This window comes from Chelonia mydas, chromosome 19 (assembly GCF_015237465.2).
Source record: "Chelonia mydas isolate rCheMyd1 chromosome 19, rCheMyd1.pri.v2, whole genome shotgun sequence".
Lineage (NCBI taxonomy): Eukaryota > Metazoa > Chordata > Testudines > Cheloniidae > Chelonia > Chelonia mydas.
In genome coordinates, this window is record NC_051259.2 from 7,903,324 (window position 1) to 7,929,110 (window position 25,787).

General features: G+C 49.5%; 3 protein-coding genes across 4 annotated transcripts; all 3 read left to right on the forward strand.

Moving 5' to 3' along the window:
- The first annotated feature begins 987 nt into the window (after positions 1–987).
- Positions 988–6,502, forward strand: LOC102946655 (elongation factor 1-alpha, oocyte form). The gene is made up of 8 exons (XM_007067605.4): positions 988–1,130; positions 1,954–2,108; positions 2,621–2,800; positions 2,895–3,191; positions 3,495–3,645; positions 3,729–3,985; positions 5,239–5,473; positions 6,219–6,502. Exons 1-8 carry the CDS (start codon positions 1,070–1,072, stop codon positions 6,338–6,340), a joined length of 1,458 nt encoding a protein of 485 aa, XP_007067667.2. The 5' UTR covers positions 988–1,069; the 3' UTR covers positions 6,341–6,502.
- Positions 6,503–9,283: 2,781 nt separating this feature from the next.
- LOC102930662 (cyclic GMP-AMP synthase-like) lies at positions 9,284–16,755 on the forward strand. Its single transcript, XM_043532436.1, has 7 exons — positions 9,284–9,392; positions 10,347–10,388; positions 11,946–12,232; positions 12,443–12,674; positions 13,114–13,368; positions 14,097–14,187; positions 15,289–16,755. Exons 1-7 carry the CDS (start codon positions 9,284–9,286, stop codon positions 15,743–15,745), a joined length of 1,473 nt encoding a protein of 490 aa, XP_043388371.1. The 3' UTR covers positions 15,746–16,755.
- Positions 16,756–17,537: 782 nt separating this feature from the next.
- On the forward strand, positions 17,538–25,115 carry RPL11 (ribosomal protein L11). 2 transcript variants are annotated; one of them, XM_037881855.2, is made up of 6 exons: positions 17,538–17,654; positions 18,436–18,586; positions 19,121–19,227; positions 20,383–20,514; positions 22,060–22,170; positions 22,277–25,115. In XM_037881855.2, the coding sequence occupies exons 1-6, from the start codon at positions 17,649–17,651 to the stop codon at positions 22,277–22,279; spliced, it is 510 nt and encodes a 169-aa protein (XP_037737783.1). In that variant the 5' UTR covers positions 17,538–17,648; the 3' UTR covers positions 22,280–25,115. The 2 variants fall into 2 exon arrangements, with proteins under 2 accessions (XP_037737783.1, XP_037737782.1); XM_037881854.2 differs by having other exon boundaries at positions 25,072–25,115.
- Positions 25,116–25,787: the final 672 nt, after the last annotated feature.

A 25,787-nucleotide genomic window follows, 5' to 3' on the forward strand; every position in this document is an offset into this window, starting at 1 on the left:
GTGTATGTGTTTATTGTTATTCTATATCCTTTATTAGTTTGAGTTTATTTATGATCATGTCTAACTATTTATATATCTTTGCATATGTAGAATGGGAAAGACATGCCAAGCCACTAAAAAGAATCCCTGGCCTGAAATCAAAGGGTCCAGTCCTGCAGCCCCTATTCACAAGAAGTAGGCCACTGCCTTGACCCTGCAAGCTGCTCCATGCAAGCAGACACTCCTGCAGCCCTGATTTCAGAATCAGGTTCACGGGGCTTCTCAAATAAGTAAGAACTGAAATAGGGGGCCCTCTGCATAGGCAGGCCCCTGTGAAGACCCAGTAAAGTCAATGGAGCCTTCTGGGATGCATGGAGGAGTTTGCAGGATCAGGGTCTGAAGCTATGTACCTACTTATTACACCCCATTATTTCTCCTTCTTTCTCTGTTGATTCATCTCTGTTGATTTCTTCACCTATCTGAGTCCTTAATGACCTGTTATTATTCTGTAATATTCTTTATTATTATCATTTATTTATATAACCATAGCTATTTACTATTGTTCCTCATTTTCTCATCATCTCTCTTTATTACCCTCTATTGGTTAGTCCTCATTATGCATCTTTCTCTGGCTTTACAGATGTGTCAGGCTCTGTTGATTTCAGCCCTGACTCTGCTCCCATTAGCCTTTATCTTTGTTAATTGAAAAGGAGAACTTGTGGCACCTTAGAGACTAACAAATTTATTTGAGCATAAGCTTTCCTGAGCTACAGCTCACTTCATGGGATGCATTCAGTCCTTTGTTAATTGGTATTCATCCCTCTGCTGATCGTTTATTCATTATTATTATTATAATAGGGCTGAACTGAGGCCTCTCAGCCCCTCCCCAGACCCAGTGCCCCCTGCTGGCTCCCTAGCACCCTGACAGTAGGTGAAGGGAGGGACTTAATCTGCTTTGTTTATCCCTTCCACGTGTTTCTCTCCACGTGGCTCCAAGGGGGCGTGGCTAAGCAGCCCGGAGTCAGTGATTGGTGCTGGGCATTCGGAAGGGGCGTGGTTAGGTTGGTACCCGCTCCCGGGCCAGGTTTAAATGGACTGGGAGGGGGGGCGTGAGGAGTGTAGCTGCTGTTCTCCCGGGGCTGTGAATCCAGGTAAGTACCCGTCGTGTAGGGTTTTGTGGCTCGGGCTGGGGGTTCGTAGCTGGGCTTGTCTGTGCCCAGTTCTGAGCTCCCCTGGGATCCTGGTCTTTTCCCTGCCCCATGGGCTAGAGATGGGAGATTGGGTGGGGAGGGGCAGTACCTGCCACGATGCCTCTGGCAGGAGGGTGGGGTGGTGACTTTCTTCCCAGACCTAGTCGTCAGTCTGGGCTAGGAACAGGCTAATGGTGGCCTGATGCATCTTGTCATTGACTTCCTGAGTGAGGGACTGTTCCCTTCACCCCTCCCCTCTATGAGCTCTGCTGTCCTGGCACAGCCCAGCGCTCCGACAGGGGCCCTCCCCCAGTGATGCAGGTGCTGTGAATTGGGCTGAAGGGCAGTCACAGGAGGCTACTGTTCTTGCATGATCACTTGCTAGAAAGCACTCGGTGCTGGCTGCTTGGGAGCAGTTCAGAGGGACTGGTCTCTGCTCAGATGGGGCGGGGGGGATGATAAAACCTCCTCCAGGAGCTGTGTCTTGTAGCTGACCAAGCTAAAGCTCCGGCAGTCTGGTCAGTGACCACAAACTCTCCTAGCCAGTTGCCTCCGGTACCTATGTATGCGGGACCAGGAGTCTCCAAGCAACTCTGCTCGCTCTACCTTGCCCCGTTCATTTATAAACCTGGTGCCCGATTAAACCTGTACTTGGCAATAAACCTGCCTCCTTGCTAGCTTTGTGGTTCCTCTGGGTGGAACAAAGCTGAGCATGGCCCAGGGGTGGGGGGAGGGGTTGCGTGGGGGCAGGGAGCCTGTCTTAAACCCCCCCTCTCTGTTATAGAAACCAGCACCATGGGAAAAGAGAAAATCCACATCAACATTGTGGTGATCGGCCATGTGGACTCTGGGAAATCGACTACTACTGGGCACCTCATCTACAAGTGTGGGGGCATCGACAAGAGAACCATTGAGAAGTTTGAGAAGGAGGCAGCTGAGGTTGGGGCAATGGTGCCAAGCAGACTGGCTCCGAAGTGCCTTTAACTCATTCTGTGTGGGGTTGCTGTCAGATGTGTGGCTCAGTCACTGCATAAGTTGTGACTCTTAGAGCCATGAAATCCAAACCTCGGGGGTGGGGGCGCCTGGAGAGCCAAGAGGCTGTTCATATGTCTGGGGTGCATTAGCACATCTGCCACTTCAAGGTCCCGTCTACACTAAGGAAGTTTGAGTCAGTTTCTCTATACTGATAGAGACACGCTTAGGGTAAGCGTGACTCTAATAGTCCCTTTTGCAAGCCCCCTGCTCACCAAATTGTATAACTGTAGATTGGGGAGGGGTCTGACACCAATTGTTCCAGTCAATGGCAGTTCTAAAAGCCATGGGAATCCCACTTGCAAACAGCACCCCAGTTAAAGCCATCTTATGTTGAGGGGGAAATGGGAGCTGTTCCCTAGTGAGTACTTGTTCCCACCCCTAAACACCTAGTGTAACTGGTGCCTCCTCCCACGCAGATGGGGAAGGGATCCTTCAAATACGCCTGGGTGCTGGATAAGCTGAAGGCCGAACGGGAGCGTGGGATCACCATTGACATCTCCCTGTGGAAGTTCGAAACCACCAAGTACTACATCACCATCATTGATGCCCCTGGCCACAGAGACTTCATCAAGAACATGATCACCGGCACCTCTCAGGTACGGACTGGCCCTGCTCCGGGTGAAGGTGATGAGGTGCCTAAGCAGCTAGAACTGTGGCATGCTCTTATACTGTGTCCCCTCCCTACCCCAGGCTGACTGTGCGGTGCTGATTGTGGCAGCTGGGGTGGGAGAGTTTGAAGCTGGCATCTCTAAGAACGGGCAGACCCGGGAGCATGCCCTGCTGGCCTACACGCTGGGGGTGAAGCAACTCATCATTGGGGTGAACAAGATGGACTCCACGGAGCCCCCTTACAGTGGCAAGCGCTACCAGGAGATCACCAAGGAAGTGGGCACCTACGTCAAGAAGATTGGCTACAACCCAGCCTCTGTGGCATTTGTGCCCATTTCTGGCTGGCATGGGGACAACATGTTGGAGGCCAGTGCCAAAGTAAGGAGCATGCTTCTTTCTGCATGCCTCATGGAAGCCAGATCTGAGTGCTGGGGTGGAATGACGGGCTGGGGAAGCTGCACAGAACCTATGGGCATGGGGGAACCACACTCTCAGCCAGGGCTCTAAGTGGAGCATGGTTAGGATCTGGGGGCTCACATAGCTTTATTTCTTCAAGGTATGTTTTTCTCCCCCATACGTGGAGAGGCTGTTTAGCGCCAGGTGGGCACAAATGCCTCCTAGGAGACGCCTGGCACTCTCGGGCCCTGCCTAGCTTCAGTCTTGCCTCCTGTCTGTTTGTAGATGCCTTGGTTCAAAGGCTGGAAGATCACTAGGAAGGATGGGAATGCTGCAGGCACCACTCTAATGGAAGCTCTGGATTCCATTATCCCTCCTTCCCGCCCAATTAACAAGCCACTCCGTCTGCCCCTGCAGGATGTCTACAAGATCGGTGGTGAGCATGGGGGGAGGAGCTTACTGGGCATGGTAGCTCCTTCTCTAGGCCACATCACCGATGCCACTATCTCCATCCCCCAGGTATCGGAACAGTCCCTGTGGGCCGCGTGGAGACTGGCTTCATGAAGGCTGGCATGGTGGTGACTTTTGCCCCCACCAACATCACCACAGAGGTGAAATCAGTGGAAATGCACCATGAGGCTCTGGCAGAGGCGCTGCCCGGTGACAATGTTGGGTTCAACGTGAAGAACGTGTCTGTGAAAGACATCCGGCGTGGGAATGTGGCCGGAGACAGCAAAAATGACCCTCCCATGGAGGCCGGTAGCTTCACTTCTCAGGTCAGGGGTGCGAAAACAAGGGGGCTGGTTGACTCCAAATCACTCCTTCCTGGGTGTAGTAGGCTGTACTTCATGCTAGGCCAGTCTGCAAATAAGCAACGCTGTTTCCAACACTACTACTGTATATGCTAGTACAATTGCTCCAGCCACTCTGTTTGCATGGAGGTGTCTGCCATGGCAGCTGAGTGGATATGGTGACCAGACAGCAAATGTGAAACTGGGATGGGGATGCGGGGGGTAATAGGAACCTATATAAGACCCTAAAATCGGGACAGCTGGTCATACTATGAGTGGAAGAGGACAAATGGCTCTCCCAGCCTGCACAAGAGTAATCCGTGCCATGCCCTTAGGTTAGGTCAAATTAGCAAATCTGGAGCTAAGCCCTGTGAACTGAAAAGGGAAGGTGTGTTTTGTCTTGCCCCGCCCTGAAGGACCTGGCCCCAGTAGCCACATAACCACTAGCTCTCCTCCTTCCCACCTAGGATGACCAGATGTCCCGTGTTTTTGTTTTTTTAATAGGGACAGTCCTGATATTTGAGGCTGTCTTACACAGGCTCCTATTAACCCACCCACCCCTGTCCCAATTTTTCACAGGTGCTATCTGGTCACCCTATTTCCACCCCATATCCATTTTGCCACTATATCATTGGTGCCATTAGTCATGTAGTGCCACACGTGTTCATGGCAGGAGGCTTCTGAACCATAGCTTTCCACCCAGAGCTGCTAAACGTAGTCCAAGAACCACCTGAAGTTAGCTAGAGTTATTATTGGCAACTGCACTCCCTCTAACACTGTTCTCTGCATGGTTGCTACCCCTAATGAACAGATTGCTTTGAGACAAACGCCCAGAGCGCTTGCTGTGACAGCCGGTCATGTTAGGAGCATACAGTAACCGTTCTTGTCTAATCCTCTCCAGTTGTAACAGATGGATTGTAACCTCTTAAGGACAGGGCTAAGCTTCTCACAGTTCAAGTTTGCTACCACTAGGCACTGTGCAATGTGGATATTATTTTTACTTTCAATCTCATCGGCTCTGGCAAGCTAGATGGTGCTTGTGCCAACAGAACTAGGCCCGCAAAAATCAAGCAACGGGACCAATTCACCTTAACTACACCAGATTCTAAGATGGCTTCTAAAAAGCTTAGTCCTTAGATTCCCCGCATAGCCCTCACATCAGGGCTTCCCCAAGAACAAATGAGCAGGAGAACCTTCTGCTGCTCATCCAGGTATCATAACCAACTCCTCCTTTGCAGGTCATCATCCTGAACCACCCAGGCAAGATAGCTGCTGGCTACGCCCCAGTGCTGGATTGCCACACTGCTCACATCGCCTGCAAGTTTGCAGAGCTGAAGGAGAAGATCGACCGCAGGTCTGGCAAGAAGCTGGAGGACAATCCCAAGGCCCTGAAGTCTGGAGATGCTGCCATTGTGCAGATGATTCCTGGCAAACCCATGTGTGTGGAGAGCTTCTCAGACTACCCACCTCTTGGTAAGACTATAGTGGATGGGATAAAATAGGTACTGCCCTCTAGCACTGGTACATCTGCCTTTGAACCAGGTAACTAAATTGCTATGACCAATCTAGATCACAGGGCACTTACTTTGCTAGTGTCTGTGCAGGGATCTGTGGTCCTGGCTCTGCAGGGAACAATAGTAGTCCATACAAGTGCTGGCCTCTGACTTCATGGGAATCTATTAGAAGCCCAGCATAAACACAAGAACTAGGGGTCACCAAATGAAATTAATAGGCAGCAGGTTTAAAACAAACAAGAGTGGACTTTTTCACACAATGAAGTCAACCCGTAAAACTTCTTGCCAGAGGATGTTGTGAAGGCCAAGACTATAACAGGGCTCAAAAAAGAACTAGATAAGTTCATGGAGGATACGTCCATCAATGGCTGTTGGGCAGGGATGGTGTCCCTAGCCTCTGTTTGCCAGAAGCTGGAAATGGGTGATCTGACAGCGGCCAATGCCAGGTGCCCAGAGAGAATGAACAGAAGGCAGGATACTGGGCTAGATGGACCTTTGGTCTTAGCATATGCCCTCCAACCTAGGGCTAAATCATCAGAGGCTAGACTAGGCCCTGCTGTGGCTGTAAATTCCTTCAATTCCTGTCCCAGAGCTGAGTGCCACTGAGTTAGAGTAAGGAACTGTTGGCAACCTTTGCCCAAAAGAGCCTCATGGGCTGAACAGACAAAGGAAAACAACCACCTAACACTCCTCTCCTCCGGCAGGTCGCTTTGCTGTTCGTGACATGAGACAGACGGTGGCTGTGGGTGTGATCAAGGGGGTCGAGAAGAAAGTCAGTGCAGCTGCCAAAGTCACCAAATCAGCTGTGAAGGCCAGTAAGAAATGAAGACCGGCACAATCACCGTCTGGACTGACTTGTACAGCACAGATCGCTGACCCTTCAGCAAATGGCACTAGCAGAGCCATGGGTGGGATGGGTCTGCCTGACCCCTTGCACTTTAACTTTTCTAACTGTCCTCACTGAATAAACTGCCCACTGGAAAAAGGACCATGGCTTGGTCTGTCTGTACCCACTTCCTCTGGGGTGAGCGGTCTGCCCTCTTGGCTATGTCATGGGGGGCCTCTCTAACCAATGCTGGCTCCTAACTACAAACAGTGCTGGGGGGGGTGGGGGTAGGGAGGGCATAATAGATCCCATCAATTTTCCCATGGAATAGCATTTCTTTTCTAGCCCCTGCACTGCCATTCAGCCAGCAAGTACCATGTCTTGGCTTTGGCCTGCTCACCCAGGAATACCTGGACCGCATGGTTCCAAGTGGCAGTTTGAAGGGGGCAGTTGCTGGGCGCTGGAGCAACCAGTAGCAGGGCTCCATCGGAGGAGGGGCAGCATCACAGATGCTCCCAAGCAGGACTCATGAGAGGTATAGCAGGAGGGGAGGGAAAGCCCAAAGCTGGGGAAACGCCAGCAAGAGACCCTGAGCATCTCCTGGCATTGTGGGTTTGAATGGCTGAGGCCTCTCTGGAAAATCCTCAGAGGAGTCCACTTGCCTTTGAGGACATGTGCCGGGGGGGGGGGGGGGGGTGTGGAAGTTAGGGTGAGGCACCCTCATTGCCAGTCACTACCACTCCAAGCTGGATGCCTAGCCAGGAGCCCCTAGCTGGCCCTTGTGATGGGAGGGAAGGGTCTGTGACTAGAGGAACTGATGCTAGATTGTGAGCTTTCTCAATGGGGGTTTTCCAGCAGGGAGGGGTTAGCAGAAGATGGCCGAAGACTGGCAGTTTGATCCTTAGAGAGCTGAGTTACTGTCTATGTACCGGTCACTCTCCTCTGGCAGAAGGTGGCTCTGGCTACTCACCTTAACAGAAGGTGAAGGGGTCACATGATCGGTCTAAGTATCTACTACATATTCATTCCTCCTGTCATGACCTCTTCCATCTAGCAGAGAAAGATAGAACACAATCCAAGGGCTGGAAGCTGAATCTAAACAAATTCAGACTGGAAGGTGTACATCTCTAACAATGAGGGCAACTCACCATTGGACCAACTTACCCTGGGTTATGGTAGATTATCCAACACTGACCATTTTTAAATCAAGATCTGCTTTTGGAATGATTTTGGGGCAGTTCTCTGGCCCATGTTATGCAGGAGTCAGACAAGAAGATCACCGTGGTCCTTTCTGGTCTTGGAATCTATGAATCTGCTTGCAGCAAAAAAAAAAGGGGGGTGGGGGCTTGGGGTGTCTAGATCTTCTACTGCTAGCTTAAAATGGTGCCCTGGCTCCTTCTAAGCCACTTCTTAAGGTTCTTTATGGCCTCTTTCCCTTTGAGATACTTCCCTCATTCGTTGCCTCCTACCTTGGGTCACTCCAGCAGGAACAGAAATGGTAGCAACCTGCCTTTACTAAATGCCACACATCTTCACCACCATGGGTGATGCTGGCCCTTGCTAAGGAGCTCTCTAGTTCTGAGGCTCCGGTCTGTACTCGGAGCAAAGCCTCAATTGAGGTGGGGAGGGCAGTAGACCCTTGCAGAGGGCCACTCTAGAGCTAGCAATTCTGGATGTTTGGGAGCCAGGTATCTGTAGTACTCCTCCTAGCAGAAACCTCATGACTAGGCCCTGGCAGAAGCAGACCTGGCAACAGAGATTCTATCCCCTTCACAAAAGGGAATGGGAGGAGCCGGCCAGCAAGGATCATCTACCCTCTGAAGTGTAGCCTACGCTTAAGTCAGCCTGGATACAGTGCCCTTGGGTGGGGAAATATCCATGGCACCCTGAGCCCCATAGTTCTGCTGAGCTAACACCCAACACAGATGCAGCCAGGTTGACAGAATGCCTCCGTTGACCTAGCTATGATCACTCAGGCAAGTAGAGTTCCTACAGCAACAGAAAAACCCTTCTCTTGTTGTACTCTGGGTATGCTACGGGGCCATAGCTATGCTGCTGTAGTGCTTCTAGTGTAGACGCAGCCCCCTGAGCCTACCTGTGTGACTGCAAATCAGGTGAGGAACTCCCATGCCTGGGATGGGAACAACCCAGTCAACAGCTTGACTCTAAGGGGAAATGACTGCAGGCTGACTGCTAGCAGGGAGTAGCTGGCATGCTCAATAGCCACACATTGGTCTTAAACCTCTCCCACCCGTGAGTTTCTGAGGGGTAGACCAAATTTCCCTGTGTGCATGGGATAGCTTCTGTAACTGGTAGGGAGAGCTGCACCTACCTCAAGGCAGAACTTGCCTTATGTCTTCTAATCTGAAAGTCCTTCGGCTCCCAACTCTCTAGGGATGCTAGGTGAAAATGAGGACAGCCTGTGTTATCTTGAGGGTTACTCCTCTCTGGCATGAGGACACTTGCATAGAACACGTAGGCTTGTTCTGGGAACCAAATGCTTGGAAAGGCTCCGGCTTGGTCTGTCCGATTTTGACTGTCCCTCTAACAATGAAATGGCCCCACTGGGTGCTTTTCTTTCTGAGGCAGGAAGAAAATCAGGGCAATAAACTAGCTGGCCGATTGACTGAGAATTTATTAATGACTCCAGAGACAAAGGTGGAAGCTGAGAATTAAAAAAGCAGTAATGCTAGTTGCAGCTGGTCTCTGAAAAGAGCAAAGCCCAGCGAGGGTGGGCCAAACGCAGCCCTGCTGGAGCTCCGTCAATGGAGTTCCGCCAAGGCTGTGGCTGGGCCCTGTCTGGACAGATGAGACCCCATGGCATGTGAGGGCTGAGATGTGCCCTCTGGCCAGGTAAGGGGCTGGATGAGGTCTTTGTGGATCTCAGCTGGAGAAGGTAAAAAGATGGTATGGCTCCACTACCCTGCCTAGGTGGTGTATGACATGGCAGCAAGGAGGAATGAACTAGTATTAAAGAATGGAAGAGCAGGCACTCTTCATGATTCCCACGGGCAAGCAGCTGTGTCCGAGCTGGGAAGAAGGGAGGATGCCAGTAGTCATCCAACAATTACAGCACAGCTGTAGCTCACAAAGGCTTATGCTCAAATAAATTTGTTAGTCTCTAAGGTGCCACAGGTCCTCCTTTTCTTTTTGCAGATCCCTTTGTAAGCTAGGGGTCCTCTTATGGGTCAGTATCCAAGCCCCACACTGCTTGGAGTCAAACTATGCCATTCAGAAGGCTACCAGGAGACCACAGAGTGATGGTGATTTTCTGCAAGCCACAACGCTCCGTCTTTCCACTGGATGTGGGAGGCATTTATCTGCCCGGCTTGCACCTCAAAGGTCTTGTCCCCCTTCTGACCATCTGATGGTTTTGCTAGATGCACCTGCCCACCTGTACAGCTCACACTGAAATATTTAACAATGATCCCAAAGCACCCCTGTATCGTGGACTTGGCCTGTCCCCTAGCCTGTTGTCTGGGCCAGGTCACGTGATCATTTCCTGTAACGTTGCTATCAGGGGGCAGCATGTGAGAGCTGCCTGGGTTTGAAGGCTGCTTTGTATCTTTGCTCCCCCTAGCCAGGACAGAAAGCCATTTCCCCAACAGCGTAGAGACTGAGGCCGCACATTTGGAACCCAGGAGCTCCTTGAGGTCTAGGTCCTGTTCTGCCACTGCCTTGCGGGGTGGCCTTGAGCAAGTCTCTTCACCTCTCTAGCTGACTGGGCCCCAGTCTCTAAAGCGGGGCTAATAATGTATCTCTGTCCCAGGCTGCTGGGAGGATCCCCCGGCTAATGTCTGTACAGCTCTTTAAAGATAAGCATGATGGAAATGCTAATTGCTGCCATGAGCGGGATGCAGTGAGGTGATTCGCTTGCTGGCTGCTTTGGGTTCCCTCTGCCCATTTCCTAAGAGGAAAGTGAAATGAGCACATTGCTTCTTAGCCCTGCATTTTTTTTTATGACTAAGGACAGCATCCCTCTCTCCTGACCTCAGAGGTGGCTGAGGGGGGGATCGGAACAGAAGCACCAGAGACTATATAGTATCGGGTGAGTTAGAACATCTGTGGTTTCTTTTCCCTCTAATTAGTCGTTAGGGAAAAGAAACCTGGAATCACAATAAACACCTGGATTCTCTTTGAATCTCATAGGGTCCAAATGCAAGATGGCAGGCCCGACTCTAAGTGCAAGCTCTGCGCCCCTCAATGTTACGCCTGCCAAGAATAGTGGGGTGTGGAAGGGTCCTCAGAGGAAGGGCAGAGCCGGCAGAAGCAAAGAGCCGGGAGACACAGAGACGCCAGCCTGCGAGCCCTGTCCCCATTAGAAGCAGCAGAATCTTCAAACCTCAGGGCGAGGAAGCAGTGGACCCTAGACACTTTAGGCTCCCATGCTCTGGAGCCCTGGCACCCAGAGCAGGTGGAAGGTGGAGTCGGACAAGCTCCACAGGGAAGCTGCAGGTCAGGGAATCTCCACTGGACTTGCACTGTTTGGAAATGGCCGTTCAGAAACGCTCCAGGCTTCACCTTTTTTCTGTTTGATGATCTCGCAGCATGTGGTGGTGAAGCTAGATGACATGGGTTATTGTCCTCCCTCTCCCGACTCTTTGGGAGTTGGGTGAGTGAGTCGGCTGTGGGGCCCCAAATTAGGGGCCCCGCACTTTTCCCATATTGGACTTTTAAAAGTGCACGCATTTGGCTGACTAAGAATAGCACCCTCACTTACACTAATTCAGCTAAAAGGTTTCTGGGCCATTGATCCTCAGGCTTCAGGGTATAAACTGCTCACCAGCTGAGGTCAGGAGGAAATTACCTTCAGTGGTAAAATACTGCACAATAGCTGAGTCTATGGTAGGTGGGAATGGGGCAATGCTTTGCTGGAAGTATCTACTGTCAGAGACCGGGCACTGGGTTAGATGTCCCCCACCCCCACAATATGGTAATCCCTACATTCCTGATGAAGCCAGCACTATGGGAGGAGAGTGTCCTATTACCTGAAAGCCATGGACCTTCTCCTTGTCATTAGCAGTATCCTGTAAGTGCGCAAGGCACTCCAGCCGCAATGAAGGTGGGTATCAGCCATGCCAGCATGGCTTCTCCTATGATTGGTCTGAATTAACAGAGGTGCCGCATCTCGCAGTACAAAACACACAAACCAGCCTTCCCTTAACTGAAATAAAGGCAGCCCTGTTCCCGTTTACTCCAGCTGACCTCACAGATCTGATCTCGTTTTACTCCTCTTTTCGGCTACCTCTGCTCAGCCAACTCCCGCTGTTCCTTTTCGCAATCTTCCCCCTGACAGCATTAGAGCCTTCTCCTCTTCATTACCCGCTGTCTGGAACTGCTTCCCCACGTCTCCAACTCCTCCATCACATTTCAAGTCTCCTTTCTTTTTCACTCCTTCATTTCTCTTTCCGCCAGAATCTTTTAGGACAGTTTGTAAGGCTGATCCTGCACAAAAAGAGGCCCAGCTCCTCCCCCTATTGGAGTTTACCAATGGAAGAAGGATCGGGACCTAAACTTGCATTGTAGAAGCAGTAGCAGCATGGTTTGATATGGAGGAAGCTGGCTGAACTGCCAGGAATCTCTCATCTCTAATGTTTCCCTTTAGGAGACCTGGGGCAAGTCTGTTCCCAAGATGCCTCCGCCGATCTGAATGAGAAACCAGGGACCTCAGCTGCAATGCAAACCTTTCAAGACTGGAAGAAAGACAACCTCACCCGGATTAAAGCGAGGGCAAAGTCCCTCCGCCTGAAACAGCTGGATGTGGCCAACGCAGTTGATCTTCTCCATGCCTTCTTCCACCAGTTCTTTAGCTACCTGAATGAATGTCCCGAGAGACCCTACTTCAGGGACGTGAGAAAACTGATGACGGGGAGCAGCTATGAGTTTGGGAAGGTAACAAGGAGAGGGAGGGTAGGCGGTGGAAGCAGTCAGAGCCTTCTAGGGCGACAGCAGCAGGGAAAAGGGGAGGTAGGGAATGAAAGCAGGAAGGAGGGATGAGAAGTGAGAAGGGATGGGATCAAGGGGATGGGTGGAGGAAAGGAGAAGGGGGGATTAGCCTGAAAAGAATTCAGCAGCATCTCCAGTAGGTGACTCTGTCTACAGCTCTTGCCCCCGAATGGGTTTGATGTGCTGCTGAGCCTGCCGATTCCAGATTATATTCAGTACGCTGAGGTGGAGGGGTACGATGGACTCTTCTACACCCTGACTCTGCTGAGAAAGTCCCGCAGCTTTCCAGCTGCCTTCCTGCTGGAGGACGGGCAGACTGTGTCCCCTGGGAGCATCATGACGGAGTTCCGGCAGCACTTGGATCAGTTCATCAAAGTGTTCTACTCAGGTGAGTGTCCCCGTGCTGGGGCTACCTGGATCCCCCCTTCCACTCTGACCTGTGACATCTCCTGCTCTTCCAGGCCTGAGTCATTCTTAAAATAACAGTGGCTGCAGCATAGCTCAGATAGGGGCTAGGCTGAGACCCACAAGCTCATTTTCACAGGCTCAAGTAGGATTTGAACCCAGGCCTCCAGAGGTGAAAGGCCGAGGTATTAGGCCCTTGAGGATCCTTCATACTACACAGAGATGAGTGCGTTGGACTCCATCTCCTGGGGAAAGCTGTGGGTTCCCCACTAGGAGTCCTTCCCTAAGGGATTTAGTTGAGTTTCTGGTGGGTTTGGTTTCTTTGGCTGACATTGATCTAAACACAAACAAGCCCCTTGATGAATTACTGCCTCTTTCTAAACTCTCCCATTTGTCTGTTCACTGTCTGTCTGGTGCCTCAGTGCCTTTTCCTGGATGGCAGATGAGGCTGGAGAGGAAAAAGCAGAACGGCCCAGCGGTGCCCCTGGTGATGGTGGACAACCGAGGTGACACGTTCATGTCTATTGACCTGGTCCTTGCTCTGGAGATCTCTGGCCAGTGGCCCAGTTCAGACGACGAAGGGATGGACATTAAGCAGTTGTTGGGGGAGAAGGAGCAATATCTGAGGAAGACCCTCTACTTCATTGCTAAACAGGCCCCTGGTCAAGATAACAAAGGTAACTCCCTCACTGCATGTTCTCCTGGGAAACTGCTTAGGATTGAGTTGTCAGGCTGAGGCCTGGGGACGGGTGTAGTAGTGTGCAGAGCTGGGACAATGAACACCCCTTCAGGGGACAGAACCCACACAGCCCGCGGGGCCAGCGCCCCCTCCTGTCTTTTCATAGCACTGCCAGAGCTGCCTATATGTTCTCTGTAGCCCGCTATGGTAAATGCACTGGCCTTAGCTAGTCTCCCAGAAGAAAAGCTGCAGAGAGTCAGCAGATAATATTTCTAGCCCCTGGTGGGGTATGCCGTGCTAAGACAGGGCTTCTATGTTCTGGGGACATCGGTGGAGCCCATACATAACATGTATTGAGGGAAATTATGTCTCCCCCTTTTCTGTTCAGTTCAAGTCCTCGACCTAGAGCTACCCCACAAGGGAGCAGGCGGCATTCCCAGGAGAGTGGCAGGCCTGGGAGGAGAGGGGGAACCCTGAGCTGGGGAAGGGTAATGCTGGGAAGAGTGAGGAAGCCCTGGGAACCAGAGAGGGATGGGGGTGAGCCAGTGGCCTGGGGCTGTTTTATGAGCTTCGCAGTTAGGGGTGACTTCTCAGGCAACACTGGAACCAAAAATACATTACAAATGATCCTACTTCCACATCACCTGCACAGTGTCCTCTGTTGCCCTGGCTTCTGTGCCCAGCTGAGGGGGGCGTAGGCTGACACCGGGGTTGCTGTTATTTCAGAGACCTGGAAAATTTCTTTCTCTCATGTGGAAAAGGAGATTTTGAGAAGCCACACCAGCACCCGGAAGTGTCAGACGACCAAGTGCTGCAGGTATGTGCTTGTGGCAAAGACTGCCACACCAAGTATGTCCGCAAGTCTGGAAAGCCAGGGCTGGGCCAGAGGTCTTTGTATCCCCCGGTTCTGGTGGAGACAGGCCAGACTAACATCAGGTTTTGTTGGAAATAGTTTACTTTCTTTGCCCTGGAAACCCTGACTTGAACCTGGACCCTCTTCTGTTAAGTTCTTAGAGATCCTTGCATAGAAGGTGCTCTGAAATGTAAAGCATTGCTATCAGCTGGGAGATTGAGTGTCTAGAGCACAGGGCTGGGAATCTGGACTCCTGGAGTCTATTCCTCTCTCTGCCACTGGCTCACTGTGGGGCCTCGGGCAAGTCACAGCACCTGTCTGTGCCTCAGTTTCCCCCCTATAAAATGGGGGTAATGATCTTGATTTGTGTAAAGTGTTTTGGGATCCTCAGCCGGAAGGTGCAAATGAAGTATAAAGATTTATTAATGAACATGATGATGCATCTGAAGTATATTCATTTCCCTTTACAGCTAGTTAGGCGTGATCTATGCTCAACTTCTATCGAAAGTGAAATAGCTGAGACTTCAATAGTGATTTAAAAACAACAACCAACAACTACTGAGCTAATAAGGCCTATACTGAAATCAATACTCTGTCACTTGCTTCAGCTGCATTACCTCCCCTCTTCTCCATGCAGACCTCGTTAATTAGAGCCCAATCCTCCAAACACTATTACTGAGCATAATGCTTACTTTTCTGAGTAATCCCCTCCGTCAGTGAGACTGCTCATGGTATGCCTGGCAGTAAGCATTTGCAAGATTGGGCCCATTGACTGTCAGCTCTCTAGGGCAGGGACCTTGGGCTAGATTCTGCTCTCAGTTACACCTGCATAAATTTAGTGTTGCTATATTTACCTTCATTGACTTACTCTGTGGAAGCAGCATTTGTCCCCTTTTTTATGTTCTTGTAGGTCAAATGTCTACCACACTGTTGTCCCCAGACCCTTACTTAGGCAAAATTCCCACTGAGGTCACAGCCTGAATTAAAACAGAGTAAGGAGCTTGGGATTTGACCCAACAGTAGCAGAAATTGCTAATACCAAGAATGTGGCTTTCCCTTCTCTAGGCCAGAATGTCTGCAGATGCTGGAAAGTCTTTTGGGAGCCCTGAAGACAGAGCACCCCTTGGAACTGGCTCCTTTGAGTTCCTACCACGCTGAGACCTCTTTCTTTCACACGCTGCTGGAATGGAAGCAGGACCAGGATGGGAACCCATCCAGTGTTGCTCCCTGTTTTGAAAGGGTCTGGGCCAATTTCATTCAGCAGGTGGCAACCACTCACCTGCCTCATTTTTTCATTCCCAAATGCAACCTGTTTGGCACCAAATTCTTTCCGCACAATGACCTGAAGTTTCTGCTGGCGCGCTTAAGAGAGAAGCAAAAAAAGAAGCAGTCAACCACTGTGTCCCGAAAGAAGAAGGTCGCAGCCCTGCCACTGCTGGATGCTGATATGAGCTGGCCTCTAATGATCACTGTGGGTCTGATGGTTCTGGTGTCAATTGGACTCTCCCACTTTGGGACATAAAGATTCTGAGCGCCTACCTTTCTATTTGTAAGGACTGGAGGAGTCTGCTGGGAAGTGAATTGTTAGTAAGTAGTGACAGGACGCACAAGAGCTACACAATCTACCACATTGCAGGATCCAGTTATTACACCGCTGTTCCTCAGACATGATAAAAACACACCCCGTAACGTGGCTAGGATCAAAGCGTGTTTAAACTGTGCGCCTGAACTTTGCAGGGATCTAGCCCGGTTCAGGAGTATGGTAATAACACAATTCCATCCTGTCTATGCTGCAAGACCAAACCATGTTTTAACTGTGCTATAACGCAGTCCTGCAACGTGGGAGCTTTGGATAGCTTAGCTACACTCTAACTAAATCTGCTTGCAGATGAATCCAATACAGTATATTATTTTAAAACTACTTGACAATAAGCAGATGTTGGTTTGTGTGTTCTGTCCTCCTGGAGTTAGGTCTTGTCTACACTTACAGTGCAGCTGAACTGTTGCATGAAGACACTACCTACGCCGACAGGAAAGCTTCTCCCATCAGTGTAGGTACACCCCAAGAGGTGGTAGCTATGTCCATGGGAGAAGCCCTCCCGTAGCAATGTCTATACCTGGAATTCAGTTGGAATGACTGCATCACTCAGGGGTGGGGCTTTGTAGTGTAGACCAGGGCTAACTAGTCTAAGTTTGTAGTGTAGACCAGGGCTTACTAGTCTACACGCAAAATTCACCAACAGCATTTCTCCAAGTCTCTGCCACTCCCTGTCCAGCTGCTGGAACTGTGGAATCACCAAATCTCATAACCCAACCTCAATAGGATTTGAAACACGAAGCTGGCATTTTATGCACTAGCCGACGCGCTCTTTAGTTACTAGTCACAAAAGCTGGAAAGTATTTTAGCCACCCTATTTTTTCCACTTCAGTAACAGAACTATTGAGAATGAATCCAGAACAGGTATGTGATGTAATGTAAAGGCTCCTGTCATGCTCCCAGCCCAGCGCCTGTGTCACGTCTCTTGATCTGTCCTGAAGGTTTTTCTTGTAATTTCCTGAAAATGAAAAATAAAAATGGAAACAAAGGTTTGAAATGTTCCACCCTGACTTGCCTGGATGACGTTAAGACCTAATAATGATTCTGTTCTCTCCAGTAATCTACTTGTGCTTGTATCACGCCGATCGCCACCGTTACCCACCCAGTACCTTTCAAGGATTTAAAAGTAACAACATTCTCTCTCTTCCTGCCCAGACTGGAGGGGGAATGGCCTATGAGTTTGGGGAGTGTGCTGTGTTTAGTGCCCATCGCTGTGGTATCTGGGCTCCTTAGAAGGCAGAAGCAGAGTCACTGGAGAGCTGTGTGCGGCTCCCATCCCCAGCGGGATCCTGTTTTCTATACCTAAAAATGATCCACGATTTGTCTAAACTCAGGAGTCAGACATCACAAGCCCAGCAGCACAGGGAGGGGCGTCCCACTGCAGAGCCCCACGGTGGGTGGGGGCCACTGTTCTGTGACACTGGGCAACTCCAGCTTATGGCTCCCAGCTGTGCTAGGGGCAACTAAGGTGACCAGAGGTCCCAGTTTTATAGGGACAGTCCCGATATTCGGGGCTTTGTCTTATATAGGCGCCCATTACCCCCCGCTCCCTGTCCTGATTGTTCACACTTGCTAGCTGGTATCTGGTCACCCTAGGGGCAGAAGTGCCTGGGAGCACCCAGCCCTGGGCTGAGGTTCCTCCTAAGCTTAGGGACGGAGCGGGGAGCTGCTCAGAGCCAGGTGCAGGGCCGCCCTCCGGCCGCAGGGGGCAGCAGCGGCTCCTCAGCCTGGGCGTCTCTCCTGCCTGCCGCCTCTATGGGGCAGCCGGTCTGGGCTGCCGAATAAGATCTCGTTCCGGAGCTCTCGCGATCTCTTCCACGCCTCCATCATGGCGGTGAGTAGCCGCGGCCTGCAGGAGCGGGCTGGGGGAGGCTTGTCAATCCGCCGCCATCCTCCCCCGGCCGGAGCTGGCGGGGCCGGGCGCCTGCCCAGGCGGGTGGGAGAAGGGCTGTGGGTTCCTGCGGGGCCAACGTGGGGAGGTTCCGGAGTCTCCCCCGCTTGGGAGGCCTCTTCCGTGGAGCCAGGTGCCCTGAAACCTGTCCCCCCTCCTGCGGAGCCCGGGACCCGCATTGCTGTGGAGCCCGGGACTGACAGCCCCCTGCCATGCAGTGGGTACCCTCAGTGGTGGGGCGCCCTGCCTCAGAGCTTGGGCCTGAACCTCCCCCACCCAAATCTTGCCCCTTTGCTGGGATTGGTGCTCTTACCTGCCCTGGCCTAGGGTTAAACCCTCACGTTCCCCTTCCCGTGGGCTGTGAACTGTCCCCCCCCCCCCCCGCCCCCCATCCACAGAGCTATAGTCTGAATTCCTGGCCTCCCCTTCGCAGCCTTGCTGGGGGCTCAAGGCTGCCCCAAACCCCCCTTCTTGCCCTGCCCTATAGCTCTCATGCCTGCTCTGAACACTGGCCCTGCAGTTAAGCTCTGTGGGGTGGTTGCATCTGTACAAATTGAATGGGAGGTGCTGGGCACTGCCTAGTACAGAATTCCCTTGCCCCCTGGATTGGAGTGTGTGAGGAGCACATATAGGGTGGAAGGGTGTCAGGAAAGCCAGGGCTAGTACTCCAGCTGGGTTAGAGGGAGGCTTGTCTCTATCAGCTGTATGTATTTTTTCTCTATAGCAAGATCAGGGTGAGAAGGAGAACCCCATGCGTGAGCTGCGCATCCGCAAACTCTGTCTCAACATTTGTGTTGGGGAAAGTGGTGACAGACTCACCCGGGCAGCCAAAGTGCTGGAGCAGCTCACAGGCCAGACTCCTGTCTTCTCAAAGGGTAAGTCATTGCTTCTGTGGGGGAAACCGAATCATTCGGTGCGAAGTGCAGCAAGCGAGATCCCATCCTGTAACAGTTAGTGACACTTTTTATTAGATGTTGGGGAAACCATTTTTGGTGCCACCAAATGGAAAAAAGCAGTTTCGTCTTCTGGCTTCTGAAGGCAATGCCTTCAGACATAATCACTGCTTCTTAAAGCTTAAGTAGTACCACTGGCTGAAGTGTGCCATCCGTAGGGTTTATCCCTCCAGGTCAGGGGAGAGGTATGTGGGGAGGGTGGTATAGAGAAGCCTGCATTATCTGTGCTTGTTATGTGAATAAAGGCCTTAAATCGCCCCTTCTACCACTGCATAAAACTCTATTAGATTTTAACTTTTACTGTTGCCCTTTCCTCCCCCTAAATGTGGTGTCAAAAACAGTGTTGGAGTTTTTTTGCTTCAGTCTTATTAAAGCAAGAAGCATGTTCCAGTCTGACTGAAAGCCATTGGAATAGTCCCGTGAGAGCAACTGACTGTGTGGGTTTGTCTCCTTCAGCTCGATATACTGTCAGATCCTTTGGAATCAGGAGAAATGAAAAGATTGCCGTTCACTGCACGGTTCGTGGGGCCAAAGCAGAGGAGATTCTGGAGAAAGGGTTGAAGGTGAGAATCTTGACTGCTCTAGCTGTTCATGTGGCTTGTTTAAAAGCTTGCATGAACTTGAAGTTAGTGTAAACAAAATAATCTGTGCATTTAACAGCACTTTAAAATTGATGATTTACACTGTTCCCCTGTGTGGTCATTAGTTTCTCCCTTATCCAAAAAAAAAAAAACCTTAAACACACATGGGAGCAGAAAGTCACTTATCAATTTCCAGAACAATTTTTTTAAAACTTCCGGACATACTGTTAAGTGATGCTGTATCAAACTGGAATTTGAAAAAATTAGTTTTAAAAGAATAATTCAGTTGTGTGTCCCCCTAAGGGTATGTCTACATTGCAGTCAAAAGTGTGACTGCAGTACCTGTAGACATACCGGAGTTAGCTTTGTTCTAGCTATCTCAAATAGCAGTGAACCTGCAGTAGCATGGGCTGTACAAAGGCACCTGCTAGAGTATGTACTGGTACTCAGGGTTCCAGGTGGGTTTGTCACCTGGACTACTATTGTTGTTCAGGCTTGCTTGGGTGTGTCTACAATTGCTGCAGTCACAACTCTGCAGTGTAGACATACCCTGAATTTATTAGGACAGAGTTGGTGCAGGTACCTCTTCATCTTTGGAGAGCTCAGACCCTGCTCAAGGTGCAAGGTCTCAGATGGGTTCATGAAGTCTCTGTAGACAATGTTGTATCTGTCAGTATCACCTGCAATATTAGATGTTAAAAGATCTAAACTATGCATATACAGAGTAACAATACAGACACAGACATTTAGTAATGTTTCTTATGATGTAGAGTTTCTGCCGTTTTCTGTAAATTTTTGTAATCTATCATTGCAGCTTGCAAGAAAGTGTCCTGTGCTAACAATCCTCCTGGCTTTAAAAGTGATCAGGGTGCTTACTAGGACTCTAGGCTTTGTTAGGCACTTGTTGGCAGTTAAGATTCTTAGCTCTGTGTGTGCAATCTGGGCAGCCCTCTGTGACGCCGCCTTTGTTGGTGTGACTGCCAGATGGGTGAAGAGGCCCGAATCTGCTGGATAAGAACCCTTTAGCTCTTGCCGGGAGCTGTTTGGTTCCCAAGTGGATCCTGTCGCAGCTCAGTGGAAAAAGCAGGACTCTGTTTGGAAAGACATAGAATGTAATTGGCTCTAAATGGGTTTCAGGTGCGAGAATATGAGTTGAGGAAAAACAACTTTTCAGACACTGGGAACTTTGGCTTTGGAATCCAGGAGCACATTGATCTGGGAATTAAATACGATCCCAGCATTGGCATCTATGGCCTGGACTTCTATGTGGTATGTATGCTTTACTTCCTTGTCTCTGCCAGCTTTGTCCCAGTGCTAGAGAGGTCACCTCTGGGTGCTCCAGAATAGCAGAAAGGTGTGGGCCACTGGGAAAGTCAGAACTGTCTTAAATGTCCGTATGCTGGGGAGGAGGGTGGAAAAGTGAGGTTTTTGTAGCTCTCTGCTTACAAAGAGGACACTAAACTCCTTGGGCTCAGCCAAATCAGCCAGGACATAACTTCATAGCCAGTAGCAGAGAATGTTTTACTCTAGGTTTCATTGAGACTAGGTGCTCTGCTTAGGTGGGTATAGCGTAGGAAGACCCACTGGCATTTAACATGAAACATGTTTGCCTAATCCTGTCTGAAGATGAGTAAAACTAACAAAGTTACTGGTGTGCTAGAGATGGTGACCTTGGAGAGGAACAGCTGAGCTGAATTTTGCTTTATCTTCATGGCATCTTTGCTCTTCAGACAATGTAATAAAGAGTGTCTGGCACATCTGAAGGTGCAGCTCTCCAGGCCTGGGGATCTGTGAGAATTTAGGCAGGCTGGCTTCTAGTATCCACTAGGCTGTGTATTTTGTATTCTAAAACTTGAGTTCACCTCTTGGCTTCATTGTTTTGCCCATGTGCTAATATATAAAGACCAGTCCTTCCCTGAGTAGGAAGTCACTCTGGTCCCTCCATGGCTGATGCACAGTGCAGAGAACAAGGCCGTCACAAACCTCACCACCTTCTTCTCCAAGTGCAAAGTGCATGTCTTTGACCTGGCCTTTTCTAACCTAAATACATACGGTTTAAATATCCATGTTGATATCAAAACAAGAAACTCCATTGCATGCTTTTCCTGTTGAGAGGATGGGGACCAGGCACATGATAGATGTTAGTCACATGGCTGAGTGTGCTACTGGAAAGCAGTTAGCTACTATTGTGATGAGCACAGTATACATTTCTGTAGTATAGAATAGCTAACTCAGGATGTGCATACTTTCCTATTTCAAAAAGTGACATTCCCCTTTTCTACAGAACAGGCACCACAAGGGTGGCAGCAGTGCCAGCATGTTCATTTTCCACTCCTCTCCAAATATGCTTCAGCAGTGACCTAGAGGGAGCACCACTTTAGCCATGTGTTTACTGCGGGAAGAACATGAACTAAAGCATATTGGCATATTTAAAAACACCATTTTTCCTAGTTAAGATGAGTCCTTAGAGTGAGAAGGTAACTAAGTCTCCAGGGCTCATTCTTTGGTTCCTCTGCTGAGACTGTCCCAGCATAATGACTTATGGGGCTTGCTGTCCACTAAGAACTGATTTTATCAAGTCACTTCACATAGGTTGCCGAATACCATCACAGTAGTAGCTTTTGATCTCCTTTGGGACCAGTGGCCTACAGGTACAGTTGCCATTAGAGGGTCTATTTCTTGCTTGGGTTTTAGTGCAGACAACAATACAAATGTCACTCTGATGGAGAATCTTTTCTCTCCATATGATGAGTCTTGAAAAAGAGTCTTGAACGGCATCTTCAGATATTAAAAAGTGCTGTCTGTCTACTCCAGGTTCTGGGCAGGCCGGGCTTCAGCATTGCTGACAAGAAGCGCAAAACCGGCTCCATTGGAGCCAAGCACAGAATTGGGAAGGAGGAGGCCATGCGTTGGTTCCAGCAGAAGGTAAGCACCGACCTCATTTTCAAGTCAATCAAGCTATTCAGCGACCTAGTGAGCTACCTCAAATACAGCCTGCTTGCTCTTGCTGACCCAATCTGTGATCTTCTAGTGAAAAGTGCTGACACACTGCTGAGCTGTGATGTGAGCATCTCGTTAGCATGGGATTTTGAAGAGAGCAGAAGCATCTCTGAAGTGAAGGGTTTTCACTCCTTAGCTTTCCTCCTTTTGTGGTGGAAACCTGAAGCATAAAGATCGGTGCCTGGACTGCAAGAAAGCGCCTCCGAAGCAAATCTGCTTATAAAGCATTTAAACAGGTGATTGTTAAAGGATAGTCCTAGGTGCAGGTTTCACTGCAGTCTGGTGAATTCCAGAAGTGTTCTACTGGTCTCCGTTCCCTAAGATGTTTTGCTGTATCCACAATCTGGGACCAAGATCCCCAGGTAGACAACTACAGATCTGACCGTGGGGATTGAAAATCTGCAGCAGTAGACACACTCAAAGGAAACAGCAAATTAGATGGGCTACAGTTGCCTCAGTCCCAATACCCTGATTCCCGTGGACTGCTGGTCCCACGTTCCAGGCTCTTACACTATCAGAGGAGCAGCTTCTGTGACTGCTGCTATGAAAGAAATATGTAGACAATGCTGGTGAGGAGGTGCCTTGTGCAGTGAATAGGATCTGTCCTGCTAGCTAGTCTGTATATAGTAGAGGAATGACGTTCACTTTTTTTTAATTGTTTAAAACAATTATACAAAATGGGGGTTTACGTTCAATTTCTCGCTTGCATTTCTGTGGTTGGGATAGGCCCCATGGCATGTAGACTCTGTTCTACATATTGGGTGGCCGAAGCTGAAAGTTATTTAACCCTGATTTCTAGGCCCAAGGATTCATGTAATAGTTGTGACCTGCAAAGGGGAAAACTGCTTTGTTTTTTTCCACTTGAGAAATGTGCTGCCTTTTTACGTGAGCAGTGTTGGGTCTTCCCTGTCCTTGCTGAGGGCGTAGAACTGTTCTGCTTGATGTCTCGAATTGAGCAGGCAGGATTTCTAGTCACTGTCTAAATATTGTGGGGTCTTTCTTATTTAGCGTAACTCCTGGCCAACACTTGTGAGCAAAGCTTCATATGAGTTTCAACATTCCATTGAGGCGTGAACTCCCAGTGCTGTTTGAGCAAACTCAGGAAATCTTTACGTGATGATTGTAAAGCAGCCTAAAGGCCTCTCGAGAGACATCTGTTGTGCTGTCTTTATCCACCATAAAGAGGCAGAAAGGCTTCCAAATCCAATTCTGTCATTGTGCAGGTCACCTTTAACTTACCCTACAACAGGGATTCTCAAACTTCATTGCACTGCAAACCCATTCTGACAACAAAAATTATTACATGATCCCAGGAGGAGGGGACCGAAGCCTGAGCCCGCCCGGGGAGGCAAAGCCCAAGCCCCACTGTCCTGTGCAAGGGGTCTAAAACTGAAGCCCAAGAGCTTCAGCCCCAGGCAGAGTACCTGTAACCTGAGCCCCGCCACCCAGGGCTGAAGCCCTCGGGTTTCGACCCCAGGAAGTCTAAGCCAGCTCTGGGGTCCCCATTAAAATGGGGTCATGACCCACAGTTTGAGATCCGCTGCCCTACAACATGATGTCCTCTAACAGATTCATTCTCACTGAGCTGTGGGCAAACGACCACCTACCTGGTCTACAAACTATTGGGCAAGTTTTGGGTGTCTCTTTGGACTGAAGCATCTAGACCATGGTAGAAGCAAGTTCAGCTATTCAGTAGAGTTGTACTTTAAAGACTGCCTGTAAGCCGTGGGCGGACTCACAGGCCAGGACTGTCTAAATGAAACCAACACTGGAATTTACTTCCATGTCCACTTTCTTACAACAGGTTTATTAATAAACATGATGAAAGGTTGATATATTTGGTAATGGAGACCTTTCCCACTTTCTGCAGCTGGAATGGAGAAGAACAAACCTCCTTTCACCATCATGTAGGTCCCATTAGCCCTTTTCTAGCTGCTCTGGAAAGACCCAGGCCTGAGCTTCCCTGACCTCTGGAATATCTGTCTGCTGCCCCTGTTAAGAGGCATGTGGCCTTCTCTGGCTACCTGTAAGGCCGTGTGCTTGCTCATTCCTGAGCATGTGTCCTGTGACTACAGCTTCCAATTACAAGAGCTGTAACATGCACACTGGGATGCTCACATGTGCCCCAAGGCCCAGTGCCCTGTTACAAACCCAGTCAGATTAAATCTTTTTCTCCGTAGGGAGAGAGGACTTCCTCACTTAATTAACACTTCAAATAATTGAAATTGAATCCCCCTTATTACCAGATCCCAAGCTTTTCACTTGGACAAAACCTCCTTCCATTGATATGTATAGTAATTTTGTGGGAGTAAGCATTTGCAGGGTCAGCCTTCTGCAATGTTCCTGCCACTAAAGCTAAGATGCAAAGAGTAAGTCATTCAAAGAGACTAGTTTTCACTTGTTTAGAGGTTGTTTTACCTCCTGGTTTGTTCTGCTGTCATGTCTGGCTTGCAAACAGAATTCTAAGCAGTCCTTTTTTTTTTTTTTTTTAAAGCCTTTCATTAGAAATGCATTCCTGGGAATATCTTTTTCTGCACTTAACTTTTGTAAAAAAAAAAAAAAAACAACTTCATTTTCACAACCTACGTCTTTTGGGTCAAACTGATCTGATTGACAGATCACTATTAAAGGAACACTAAAAACCAGAAAATAAGATGGAAAGTCAGGTTCCTTGTTCACTTTGCAGACTGTAAATTTGGATGATCGGAGTCTTACTGTAAGTCACATCTGTGACCTGATATAGGCGGTGACCCTAGTCTCCTCTTCGGCACAACCACAGCTCTGACTGGCCCTGATTTCTGACGCTCCCTTTTCTCTCTCTTGCAGTACGATGGCATCATCCTTCCAGGCAAATGAGCAGTTCCAGTTACCAAAAATGCTAATAAAAATTTCTAACATTTAACTTGCTGCTGTGCATTTTGTGACTGGCTCCTCACCCCTCCTCACCATAAGCTGCTGGAACTTGAAGCCGATCAAACTGGAGAGGAGAGCAGACCCCCACTGGTGCGATTGCAGTGTGCAGCAGAGATGGCCAGTCAGTGCTGTGCTCTTGGAATGGGAGTTGCTGTCCAGATGGTAGAACCACACGGTGTGACTGAAGAGAACTTCACTCCATTTCTGTGCTGGCCAAGGGGGGAAGCTACGGATAAAATTTAAAACCTAGTTCCATGGGCAGAGAATGGGAAAGCAGAACTAGAGCAAGATTTGTGAAGCATTTAGGGACTGAGCTATAGCTCTAAGTAGGGAGAAAATAAAATCTAACCTCCATGATCTGATCCTAAAAGGCCTCCTAGCATGTGGTGTTGAGGTTAGTGACACTTGGGAACTTAAGAGGGACTCTCCACCACTGGCTGAAACCATGAATAGTTTCTCTGCTCTTGGACCAAAACATCCATTTCAGTCCAAAGGCAAGAGCACAAGTGGTGAGGACTAAAGGTGGCTGAGGCTTGATGACTAAACAACTGTAATATATTTGTAACTGGGACTCTCATTAGAGGAGCTAGTACATCCCCTATCAAGTGCTTATAAGCCCTGCAAAAGTG